The sequence below is a fragment of the Pseudophryne corroboree genome, chromosome 3, assembly GCF_028390025.1.
Source record: "Pseudophryne corroboree isolate aPseCor3 chromosome 3, aPseCor3.hap2, whole genome shotgun sequence".
NCBI classification, from domain to species: Eukaryota; Metazoa; Chordata; class Amphibia; order Anura; family Myobatrachidae; genus Pseudophryne; species Pseudophryne corroboree.
In genome coordinates, this window is record NC_086446.1 from 445737734 (window position 1) to 445751339 (window position 13606).

Consider the following 13606-nt stretch of genomic DNA (forward strand, 5'->3'; position numbering starts at 1 on the left):
TGACCAGTGACCACTGACCACCAGTATATTGTGATTGTCTGCCTGAAAAAGTTAAACACTCGTCGTGTGGTGTTTTTATTCTATAAACGCATTCTGTTGACAGTGTCCAGCAGGTCCGTCATTATATAATATATACCTGTCCGGCTGCAGTAGTGATATATATATATTTTTTATATCATTATCATCCAGTCTATATTAGCAGCAGACGCAGTACGGTAGTCCACGGCTGTAGCTACCTCTGTGTCGGCAGTCGCTCGTCCATCCATAATTGTATACCACCTACCCGTGGTGTTTTTTTTTCTTTCTATCTTCTTGATACTAGTAGCTTACTTTAGGAGTCTGCAGTGCTGAGCTGACAGTGTCCAGCAGGTCCGTCATTATATAATATATACCTGTCCGGCTGCAGTAGTGATATATATATATATTTTATATCTCATTATCATCCAGTCTATATTAGCAGCAGACGCAGTACGGTAGTCCACGGCTGTAGCTACCTCTGTGTCGGCAGTCGCTCGTCCATCCATAATTGTATACCACCTACCCGTGGTGTTTTTTTTTTTTTTTCTATCTTCTTGATACTAGTAGCTTACTTTAGGAGTCTGCAGTGCTGAGCTGACAGTGTCCAGCAGGTCCGTCATTATATAATATATACCTGTCCGGCTGCAGTAGTGATATATATATATTTTTTATATCATTATCATCCAGTCTATATTAGCAGCAGACGCAGTACGGTAGTCCACGGCTGTAGCTACCTCTGTGTCGGCAGTCGCTCGTCCATCCATAATTGTATACCACCTACCTGTGGTGGTTTTTTTTTTTCTATCTTCTTGATACTACTAGTAGCTTACTTTAGGAGTCTGCAGTGCTGAGCTGACAGTGTCCAGCAGGTCCGTCATTATATAATATATACCTGTCCGGCTGCAGTAGTGATATATATATATATTTTATATCTCATTATCATCCAGTCTATATTAGCAGCAGACGCAGTACGGTAGTCCACGGCTGTAGCTACCTCTGTGTCGGCAGTCGCTCGTCCATCCATAATTGTATACCACCTACCCGTGGTGTTTTTTTTTTTCTATCTTCTTGATACCAGTAGCTTACTTTAGGAGTCTGCAGTGCTGAGCTGACAGTGTCCAGCAGGTCCGTCATTATATAATATATACCTGTCCGGCTGCAGTAGTGATATATATATATATATTTTTTATATCATTATCATCCAGTCTATATTAGCAGCAGACGCAGTACGGTAGTCCACGGCTGTAGCTACCTCTGTGTCGGCAGTCGCTCGTCCATCCATAATTGTATACCACCTACCTGTGGTGTTTTTTTTTTTCAATCTTCTTGATACTACTAGTAGCTTACTTTAGGAGTCTGCAGTGCTGAGCTGACAGTGTCCAGCAGGTCCGTCATTATATAATATATACCTGTCCGGCTGCAGTAGTGATATATATATATATTTTATATCTCATTATCATCCAGTCTATATTAGCAGCAGACGCAGTACGGTAGTCCACGGCTGTAGCTACCTCTGTGTCGGCAGTCGCTCGTCCATCCATAATTGTAAACCACCTACCCGTGGTGTTTTTTTTTTTCTATCTTCTTGATACCAGTAGCTTACTTTAGGAGTCTGCAGTGCTGAGCTGACAGTGTCCAGCAGGTCCGTCATTATATAATATATACCTGTCCGGCTGCAGTAGTGATATATATATATATTTTTTATATCATTATCATCCAGTCTATATTAGCAGCAGACGCAGTACGGTAGTCCACGGCTGTAGCTACCTCTGTGTCGGCAGTCGCTCGTCCATCCATAATTGTATACCACCTACCTGTGGTGTTTTTTTTTTCCCTATCTTCTTGATACTAGTAGCTTACTTTAGGAGTCTGCAGTGCTGACAGTGTCCAGCAGGTCCGTCATTATATAATATATACCTGTCCGGCTGCAGTAGTGATATATATATATTTTTTATATCATTATCATCCAGTCTATATTAGCAGCAGACGCAGTACGGTAGTCCACGGCTGTAGCTACCTCTGTGTCGGCAGTCGCTCGTCCATCCATAAGTATACTAGTATCCATCCATCTCCATTGTTTACCTGAGGTGCCTTTTAGTTGTGCCTATTAAAATATGGAGAACAAAAATGTTGAGGTTCCAAAAATAGGGAAAGATCAAGATCGACTTCCACCTCGTGCTGAAGCTGCTGCCACTAGTCATGGCCGAGACGATGAAATGCCATCAAAGTCGTCTGCCAAGGCCGATGCCCAATGTCATAGTACAGAGCATGTAAAATCCAAAACACCAAATATCAGTAAAAAAAGGACTCAAAAATCTAAAATAAAATTGTCGGAGGAGAAGCGTAAACTTGCCAATATGCCATTTACCACACGGAGTGGCAAGGAACGGCTGAGGCCCTGGCCTATGTTCATGGCTAGTGGTTCAGCTTCACATGAGGATGGAAGCACTCAGCCTCTCGCTAGAAAAATGAAAAGACTCAAGCTGGCAAAAGCACAGCAAAGAACTGTGCGTTCTTCGAAATCACAAATCCACAAGGAGAGTCCAATTGTGTCGTTTGCGATGCCTGACCTTCCCAACACTGGACGTGAAGAGCATGCGCCTTCCACCATTTGCACGCCCCCTGCAAGTGCTGGAAGGAGCACCCGCAGTCCAGTTCCTGATAGTCAGATTGAAGATGTCAGTGTTGAAGTACACCAGGATGAGGAGGATATGGGTGTTGCTGGCGCTGGGGAGGAAATTGACCAGAAGGATTCTGATGGTGAGGTGGTTTGTTTAAGTCAGGCACCCGGGGAGACACCTGTTGTCCGTGGGAGGAATAGGGCCATTGACATGCCTGGTGAAAATACCAAAAAAAATCAGCTCTTCGGTGTGGAAGTATTTCAACAGAAATGCGGACAACATTTGTCAAGCCGTGTGTTGCCTTTGTCAAGCTGTAATAAGTAGGGGTAAGGACGTTAACCACCTCGGAACATCCTCCCTTATACGTCACCTGCAGCGCATTCATCATAAGTCAGTGACAAGTTCAAAAACTTTGGGCGACAGCGGAAGCAGTCCACTGACCAGTAAATCCCTTCCTCTTGTAACCAAGCTCACGCAAACCACCCCACCAACTCCCTCAGTGTCAATTTCCTCCTTCCCCAGGAATGCCAATAGTCCTGCAGGCCATGTCACTGGCAATTCTGACGAGTCCTCTCCTGCCTGGGATTCCTCCGATGCATCCTTGCGTGTAACGCCTACTGCTGCTGGCGCTGCTGTTGTTGCTGCTGGGAGTCGATGGTCATCCCAGAGGGGAAGTCATACTCGTAAGACCACTTTTACTACTTCCACCAAGCAATTGACTGTCCAACAGTCCTTTGCGAGGAAGATGAAATATCACAGCAGTCATCCTGCTGCAAAGCGGATAACTGAGGCCTTGGCATCCTGGGCGGTGAGAAACGTGGTTCCGGTATCCATCATTACTGCAGAGCCAACTAGAGACTTGTTGGAGGTACTGTGTCCCCGGTACCAAATACCATCTAGGTTCCATTTCTCTAGGCAGGCGATACCGAAAATGTACACAGACCTCAGAAAAAGACTCACCAGTGTCCTAAAAAATGCAGTTGTACCCAATGTCCACTTAACCACGGACATGTGGACAAGTGGAGCAGGGCAGGCTCAGGACTATATGACTGTGACAGCCCACTGGGTAGATGTATGGACTCCTGCCGCAAGAACAGCAGCGGCGGCACCAGTAGCAGCATCTCGCAAACGCCAACTCTTTCCTAGGCAGGCTACGCTTTGTATCACCGCTTTCCAGAATACGCACACAGCTAAAAAACCTCTTACGGCAACTGAGGAAGATCATCGCAGAATGGCTTACCCCAATTGGACTCTCCTGTGGATTTGTGGCATCGGACAACGCCAGCAATATTGTGTGTGCATTAAATCTGGGCAAATTCCAGCACGTCCCATGTTTTGCACATACCTTGAATTTGGTGGTGCAGAATTATTTAAAAAACGAGAGGGGCGTGCAAGAGATGCTGTCGGTGGCCAGAAGAATTGCGGGACACTTTCGGCGTACAGGCACCACGTACAGAAGACTGGAGCACCACCAAAAACGCCTGAACCTGCCCTGCCATCATCTGAAGCAAGAAGTGGTAACGAGGTGGAATTCAACCCTCTATATGCTTCAGAGGTTGGAGGAGCAGCAACAGGCCATTCAAGCCTATACAACTGAGCACGATATAGGAGGTGGAATGCACCTGTTTTAAGCGCAGTGGAGAATGATTTCAACGTTGTGCAAGGTTCTGCAACCTTTTGAACTTGCCACACGTGAAGTCAGTTCAGACACTGCCAGCCTGAGTCAGGTCATTCCCCTCATCAGGCTTTTGCAGAAGAAGCTGGAGACATTGAAGGAGGAGCTAACACAGAGCGATTCCGCTAGGCATGTGGGACTTGTGGATGGAGCCCTTAATTCGCTTAACAAGGATTCACGGGTGGTCAATCTGTTGAAATCAGAGCACTACATTTTGGCCACCGTGCTCGATCCTAGATTTAAAACCTACCTTGGATCTCTCTTTCCGGCAGACACAAGTCTGCTGGGGTTCAAAGAACTGCTGGTGACAAAATTGTCAAGTCAAGCGGAACGCGACCTGTCAACATCTCCTCCTTCACATTCTCCCGCAACTGGGGGTGCGAGGAAAAGGCTCAGAATTCCGAGCCCACCCGCTGGCGGTGATGCAGGGCAGTCTGGAGCGACTGCTGATGCTGACATCTGGTCCGGACTGAAGGACCTGACAACGATTACGGACATGTCGTCTACTGTCACTGCATATGATTCTCTCCCCATTGAAAGAATGGTGGAGGATTATATGAGTGACCGCATCCAAGTAGGCACGTCAGACAGTCCGTACTTATACTGGCAGGAAAAAGAGGCAATTTGGAGGCCCTTGCACAAACTGGCTTTATTCTACCTAAGTTGCCCTCCCACAAGTGTGTACTCCGAAAGAGTGTTTAGTGCCGCCGCTCACCTTGTCAGCAATCGGCGTACGAGGTTACATCCAGAAAATGTGGAGAAGATGATGTTCATTAAAATGAATTATAATCAATTCCTCCGTGGAGACATTGACCAGCAGCAATTGCCTCCACAAAGTACACAGGGAGCTGAGATGGTGGATTCCAGTGGGGACGAATTGATAATCTGTGAGGAGGGGGATGTACACGGTGATATATCGGAGGATGATGATGAGGTGGACATCTTGCCTCTGTAGAGCCAGTTTGTGCAAGGAGAGATTAATTGCTTCTTTTTTGGTGGGGGTCCAAACCAACCCGTCATTTCAGTCACAGTCGTGTGGCAGACCCTGTCACTGAAATGATGGGTTGGTTAAAGTGTGCATGTCCTGTTTATACAACATAAGGGTGGGTGGGAGGGCCCAAGGACAATTCCATCTTGCACCTCTTTTTTCTTTCATTTTTCTTTGCGTCATGTGCTGTTTGGGGGGTGTTTTTTGGAAGGGCCATCCTGCGTGACACTGCAGTGCCACTCCTAGATGGGCCAGGTGTTTGTGTCGGCCACTAGGGTCGCTTAGCTTACTCACACAGCTACCTCATTGCGCCTCTTTTTTTCTTTGCGTCATGTGCTGTTTGGGGAGTGTTTTTTGGAAGGGCCATTCTGCGTGACACTGCAGTGCCACTCCTAGATGGGCCAGGTGTTTGTGTCGGCCACTAGGGTCGCTTAGCTTACTCACACAGCTACCTCATTGCGCCTCTTTTTTTCTTTGCGTCATGTGCTGTTTGGGGAGTGTTTTTTGGAAGGGCCATCCTGCGTGACACTGCAGTGCCACTCCTAGATGGGCCAGGTGTTTGTGTCGGCCACTAGGGTCGCTTAGCTTACTCACACAGCTACCTCATTGCGCCTCTTTTTTTCTTTGCGTCATGTGCTGTTTGGGGAGTGTTTTTTGGAAGGGCCATCCTGCGTGACACTGCAGTGCCACTCCTAGATGGGCCAGGTGTTTGTGTCGGCCACTAGGGTCGCTTAGCTTACTCACACAGCTACCTCATTGCGCCTCTTTTTTTCTTTGCGTCATGTGCTGTTTGGGGAGTGTTTTTTGGAAGGGCCATCCTGCGTGACACTGCAGTGCCACTCCTAGATGGGCCAGGTGTTTGTGTCGGCCACTTGGGTCGCTTAGCTTAGCCATCCAGCGACCTCGGTGCAAATTTTAGGACTAAAAATAATATTGTGAGGTGTGAGGTGTTCAGAATAGACTGAAAATGAGTGGAAATTATGGTTATTGAGGTTAATAATACTTTGGGATCAAAATGACCCCCAAATTCTATGATTTAAGCTGTTTTTTAGGGTTTTTTGAAAAAAGCACCCGAATCCAAAACACACCCGAATCCGACAAAAAAAATTCGGTGAGGTTTTGCCAAAACGCGTTCGAACCCAAAACACGGCTGCGGAACCGAACCCAAAACCAAAACATAAAACCCGAAAAATTTCCGGTGCTCATCCCTAATAGTTACACTATGTTTTGCAGAGCGCCATAATAGAAGACATTAACATGCTTGGGCATTTACAATACTTTATGTAAAAAAAATTGAAAAATTATGGTACTTAACTTTTATGAGTCTCTACCCTGATAGTTGCTATTGATATGCTTTAAAACTTAAGAATTTTGTTTTACTAAAAGATTCTGTGCCTACACAACGTAAGCTGTGTGCAAACATTGGGCCTGATTCAGGTGCAGGTGGTAGAAAGCATAGATTCTGCTTACTTGGAGCAGCAGCGATGCCTACAAATGGTAATGCAGCAGGAGGCGTCTGGTTTAAAAAGACACCCCCTGCATAGATGTGTGATCCACTACTGCAACATGATCGTTCAGCTGAGTAACTCTCCATTTACACAGACCGGTCACCGCAGCCCGTTGCCGAGTCCAGGAAATCTGTGTTGCCTCCATCTTCACAAAACGGAGGCAACACACCTCCATTTTATGAAATGGAGATCATCATCACCACCCCTCCCCACCCTTAAATGGTTGCAGACTGTCAATCACCTGACATCTGCAGCCTTACTGTGTCCTTAGACGCAGGACCCATACTGCACATGAGCAATGTATGGAACATTGGTACATTGCGTGATTTCCCTAAATGCAACTGGATCTAAAACGGATCCATTAAGCAGACAACACAGGCTCACTGTAGTGGAATAGTGGGACACCATTTGGGGAGAAGTCAAAAACTAGACATGGGCCATTAAGGAAATCCTACCACTTACCCTATAATGTACAGGCCTAACTTTAGGCCTAATCCAGGACCCAGCTAATATTTCCTGGGATCCTTTATTAGAGACTCCAGCATCATTGTGAGTACTAGAGCACTGGATCAACAACCTCTCTCCTTCCATAATGTGCGACATATCTTTCCATCTGTACACTATGGAGTGAATTACTGATTGTGTACATGTGCAGATCAGTTGTGTTACTTCCCAGTGTAAATGGATAGAGATGTCTGTGTAGTACTAGTCCATTTACCATATGGTTTCAGATAAGGAAGTTGGGGTTCATGCAGATCACTAACATAGCATTAATATAGCTCTCATGTACATGAATGCTAAAGATCTCTACACACCAGCAAAATGGAGACCCTATATTAAAAGGGAAAAAAATGCAATTGATATTTAATAGAAAACTGAAGAACTCAGCTGTATATATTAAGCAAGCTAGGAAGACAGATCTAAAGTTTGCTTTCAACATTCTATATCTTGTGTGCCCCCAGGAATCCCGTCTCAGTGCCAAGGTGACTTTGAAGAAGACCACTTTACAAGTCCAGCTAGATCTCAAGAGGTAATGTAGCTAAATCTTTGCTTCCTCTATACCCTTATAGATTTTCCCAAATTTGGCATTACGCTGATTATAATTACACAAAATAAGACAGCATTTTATTATGTACAGAACACTTGTTTATATAAAGCATCTAGTGAGTCACTAATGACCCAGATTTGAACTGTTAACAAATCATATAGACTAATTAAATTATCTATGGATCATATGAATTGCATGGAATCTGCCACTGTAATGTTCATTAATGAGAGGAATACATGAAGTAACTGGAGCATGTACAGATAGATTGGGATTTGGGGCCACAAACAAAGCCAGATAAGTGCAAGGGATATCGCCTACCTGCATGCCATTGGTCTTAAGGAAATTAAAGTAAATGTGCCTTAAATTAATGGATTTCTCATCTGAGTGTGTTAAAGGAGCTTTAAAAATGTCTTATATAGTTTCTTTGTGTTCCTAGATTCAGAATATACTCCAACAAGTCAGCACTGGAATCACTGGCAGTGAGTAATCTATTACAGTCAGTACAAGACGCTCCTTGAGCTCAGTGAAGTAATTACAACCATATACATTTATCTTGCAGCTCATACCTTTGCAAAGCCCCTTGAAGACTCTTTTGCAGTTGACAGTGATGCCCATTCTCAATGGTAAGACCATAACTTCTCTTTGATACAAAATATGCCCGCAAGCTATGCAAAATATAACTTGTTGCATGGACTGTGTGTCACAGAGAGAACAAAGCGAGGAGTAGGCATCCCACTTCCCGAGGGTTTGGATTTCACACGGGAGACAACTACACATCATGCAGTAAGTCCCAGTACTTACCAGAACAAGTGTGCATGCTTACAAGTGTTTTCACTGACACCCAGGTGATGTTGTTTTCTGTATTATTCCAGGGTTTCATTCTCATTGGTGGAGATCTGCACTTCTCTATGAGTCTGCGTGAAGTCATTGAGAAATATCGTCCTTCACAAAATGCCACAGCAGAGACAAGCCAATAGTCTAATGAGGCTATCTGAGAACCACAAAATCCGAGTGTCCCTGGTGACCACAGTAGAGGTTGACCTGAGAGAGCGCTCAATATGAGCTTATCACAAATATAATGTGTCTGACTCAAGGGTATGCTAAATTGTTCATCCACAGCAGCCCCAAATCTTCAGGTAGCCCCAATCTGGTTAGCCATTTACAAGGCACCAAGCTTGGTAACAGCCGTGTGGACAGCAGCCTTTCAGAAGAACCTCATGATTGTGTTAAAGTAGAAACATTTTATGTATATCAAACCACAGACAACTATTTATCACTGCCAGTGTACAGACAATCTTTTAACCATTTTAAAAAGCAATAAGTAACTCAAAAGGATTTAACCATAATTTAGCAATAGCAAACTGTCTAACCTGTGTGAACTATGACATTGTATCAACCTTTAACAGATACCATACAGAATACAGAAAAGTCTGGTGTAACAGTTCTGTAGCGCTGCCATGGGATGGGTGCACTAGATGGGCTTCTTATTCATCAAACAAATGATATCCTGTCAGCTGCTCCTTGTGAACCAATCAAATGGAAAACCAAACAAGTTTTAGAAAAACTGTAAGCAGTACATTTCTAGGTCTAGGTAGCAGTTTTGTACGGTCAAAAAAAAAAAAAAAGGACTGTATTATGGTGGGAAACACGCAGGGTGGGAAGTAATGCCGTCCAAGTTGGCCGGAGGTGCGGGTTGCTGAACAAACGTAAGCCATTTTTTATTTTTTTAAGCGACAATCGTTTATAAGGCAAAACCATGCCTTGTAAATGATTGTCAATTTAAAAAAATGCCCGAGTTCGGCCGGCAATCCGCACCTCCAGCCAACTCTGACGGAATTACATCCCGCCCATAATCTGAGAGGGGTCAGAAGGCTTTTGTAAGAAGGAAAAAAAACAAAAACAATGACATTTACTAATGTTTTCAATAAAAATGATAGAATATCAATAAATAAAATTACAATAAAATTAAAGGGAATTTAAATTGAGAAGGAATTTAGAACGATTACATAATCATTGGTCAGAATAAAGGGTGGTTGAGTAATAAAATAATAATCATAAAATAATGTTATAAAAAGGGAATGCGCTCAGATAAACAATTGCAATATCAGAGGTGAAAGAAAAGTGCAGAAAATTCCAAGGCATGAAACAAAGCAGATGTGTTAGTGTGAGTGAGTGAGTGAGTGAGTGAGTGAGTGAGTGAGTGAGTGAGCGTGTGAGTGAGTGTATTTTGAGACTGGTATAACAGAAGTGAAAAAGTTGTGGATATGGTACATAGGAACTAAAGAAGGTATACAGATGGTACAGTGCTAATGATTTACACATAAAGAGTAAAGGTATTGTGATTAAGGCTGGCACGAAAGACATGAGGAGGGTGTGAGTAAGACTATTACAAGGGAAGTAAAGTGTCTATTTAAATCAGAGGTTCTCAAACTCAGTCCTCAGGACCCCACACAGTGCATGTTTTGCAGGTAACCCAGCAGGGGCACAGGTGTATTAATTACTCACTGACACATTTTAAAAAGGTCCACAGGTGGAGCTAATTATTTCACTTGCGATTCTGTGAGGAGACCTGCAAAACATGCACTGTGTGGGCCCCCGAGGACCGAGTTTGAGAACCTCTGATTTAAATGATTTTAAGCCATATATCCTGATAAAATAGCGGTTTTTACAGGAATGTGGCAGCAATAAAATTTCTAAAAAGGGTTGGGTACGAAATCCTAGCAGTCACAATCCCGATAGTCAAAATCCCGGCAGAGCTTAAGTTTTTTAACCCTGACCCTACATCCAACCGTCCCGTCCCCCCTCCCACCACCGCAGCCTAACCCTTCTCCTAGTGCTCCACCCTAACCCCTGACGTTAACGTCGGGATCCCACTGTCAATATTCTGACTGCTGGGATCCTGACCGCATCCCTTCTAGAATGCTATATATCACAGATATATCAGGCATTTACTAAAGTTTTAATCAGTGGATACAACCCTGTAGTTCAATATGGCTCCAGAGAACTGGAATAGTTAACAAGCTCCAAAACGTTAATGGCATCTGAATATGCTAATTTTGCACATGGGAAGAGCAAGGCCAAAGAAGAATTTTTAATAAATAGGCTCCTTAATGAGCTGTGATTAAGGACAGCACAGGAGGAGTAAAGGTGTACAACCACATAATGGAGATTGGGGTACTCATGAAAAGCAGAGATGATGCAGCTGATAAACACTCACACTATAATAGGGAGAATACATGCTGCATAATGCAGTGGTTTTATAGCCCTGTGATATGGGTGCTGCACATTCACTGGACGTCTAAATCCCGGGTTATTGCACATAAACGCATAGCAACCTGGGATTTTTCTCAATGGAAAAGGGTCTACCTGGGTCTAGTGAGCCGGATATCTAACCATGGTAGCTAGCAGGATTTTACCCGGTAAGGACCCGGGTGAGCTGCATTGGAAACCGGTAACCCGCATTGTCCGGCACAGGACCCGTTCACAGCATGGAGGGAACTGCTTACCCGGTGCAAGGAAATTATGTCATCTCCAAGCGCCGGCACTGCACCTGTGCGCAATGTGAACGGCACCTGGTCTGGCAATAACCAGGATGGGCACCACGGTGGAAAGATGCGTCTCCTGGGTCTGATCCAGTTTGGAACTGTGCTTAAAATCCCAGTTCAGACCCAGTACGTAGGTGGGAAAGGGGTAGCATGGGACAGGTGGTATCAGCAATAAAAAAATCTTAGCACCCAGGCTTGTAAGTGTGACATACAGTACCTGCATATACAAGAAAAAGCAGACTTGGTATAGGACACCTATTAGCATGTTCTTTGTACTGGCACATGGTCACAAAAAGATGCCTAGTTAATGAAGTGCAACAATTTCACAATACCAAGAAAGCCAAGAAATATCTATGTTGCATAATAGATTAGGAAAAGATGCTTATGTGGCAAAGGAGCACGCATATGAAGTGGAAACGAACAATAGAAAGTCACCCTTTTACTGGCAATAGGATCACTGAGCCAACATCTAAGTTTCTGACAGCATTCCACTGAAGGAAACACCAGAACAGCTCTTCAAGGAAATGATCTATATCCAGAAAACGAAACATTTTTATTAAAGTGTAGCTAAGAGGGCCATTGGCTTTTTCTACAGACCTGCACACGGATAACATTCCTCAAATACAGGAATATTTTCCTTGCCTGAAGCAAGCTTGGGAAGCAGAAGTGAGGCCCCAGAGCAGAAACAATGTTACATAAATACATGTAAAGCATGTTTCTATGTAAAATGGGGTTAAAGCAAAAAGAGAATCCTGAACCCGGACTTAAATGCCTGAAGTTTGAAAAGTGCAGCTAGCAAATCACACGCCATACTAAAGCTGCACAATAGTGACAACACCTCCTAGCCACCCTTTCCTGGCTCCAATCCATTGTCCTTTTTATACGGTTCACAGAAATGTTGCACTGACGGAGTTATGCACCAAATGTAAACATTGTGAAACTAAATATGAAACATGTTGTGATTTGTTTAGCTTTTTAGGCCAAAGAGGGTTAAAATCATTCCATGTGAGTGACTCCAATAATCACCAATGATGGTTTTATTTTTAGCGTTACTATTTGAAAATGCAATTAGTCGTCGACTATCATTATTATACATGCATGAAGATGAGAGAACCACAGAAATGGGGCTTTAGTGGATCCAGCTTTTACCCAACAACTGTACATCTGGCTCTTAACATGCATGGCCAACTTTAGTGTAACATGTTAATTATAGTGTACCGGTAGAACAACAAAATGATACAATCCATCGTAGCAATCCAATAATACATCAATAATTGAAACCGATTACGTACTGCCAGCGGCTGGTTCACTCTGCATTGCAGTTTTAAAATATGTTGTCACACGCAGTCACTGCTAGCCACGGCTACCACTGTCATGGGCGTCACAAGGACTTTCCTAGCAAAAAATCAGGTCACTTCTGCCTCCTAGCATAACTGGATCTATGTAATGAAATATAAAAGGTTAACTTGGCTGAATCCTTTTACATCTGCTTCTAATACCCCTTTCTCACATACCTGGAAATCCCAGTGTTTTGCACATGAACGAGCAATAACCCGGGATTTCTGTATGTGTGAAAGGAAACAACCCATGACTAGGCCCTGGGTCCACGACCCTGCTTCCCGACCAGGGTCACAGAGCTGAGACCCGGGAATTTGCGGGCATGCTAGACAAGGCAAATTCCTGTGTCTCAAGTGTGAAAAAGTTATAAGTGCTACCAAAAGAAAAGAACCATCAAACATTGGTTTCCCAAAGGTAATATAAACAAATTGTGAATAAGTTAATATAAATTATTAAAAAGATACTTCTCACAGCTCTATGATTCCTTTTAATTTAAAATATACTATACATTATCTTCCCTATGCGACCCAGTTGATTACATTTTACGTTACAATACAAGTGCAGGATCTTGAAACACCTATCACTTTTCTTAAGCTGGCCACACACTTAAGGTGCATACACACGGTGAGATAGTGACTATCTCTGATTTTGACTTTGCGATTTCCCCTGAACTCCCTGGAGCCCTGAACCACCGATACAGACTATCTTTACTTGAGATTTTGACTTTTTGTGACTATACTATTTACTAGATTGTACACTATATAGTCAAGATTGACTTGTGTGCACAGTCTATCTTTTCTTGTGATACCGAGCCCACGGGAGTGCGCATCAATATCGCATGCTGTGTAAACACGGTGCGATTCGC

General features: G+C 43.7%; 1 protein-coding gene across 1 annotated transcript in view; it reads left to right on the forward strand.

Moving 5' to 3' along the window:
• Positions 1–9846, forward strand: part of PLTP (phospholipid transfer protein) — a 93103-nt gene extending 83257 nt beyond the window's left edge. Inside the window, exons 12-16 of the mRNA XM_063960477.1 lie at positions 7773–7840; positions 8295–8337; positions 8418–8481; positions 8565–8641; positions 8731–9846. Coding sequence (XP_063816547.1) covers positions 7773–7840; positions 8295–8337; positions 8418–8481; positions 8565–8641; positions 8731–8835 — 357 coding nt within the window. The 3' untranslated portion in view covers positions 8836–9846. The remainder of the gene's footprint in view (positions 1–7772; positions 7841–8294; positions 8338–8417; positions 8482–8564; positions 8642–8730) is intronic.
• The last annotated feature ends 3760 nt before the right edge of the window (positions 9847–13606 follow it).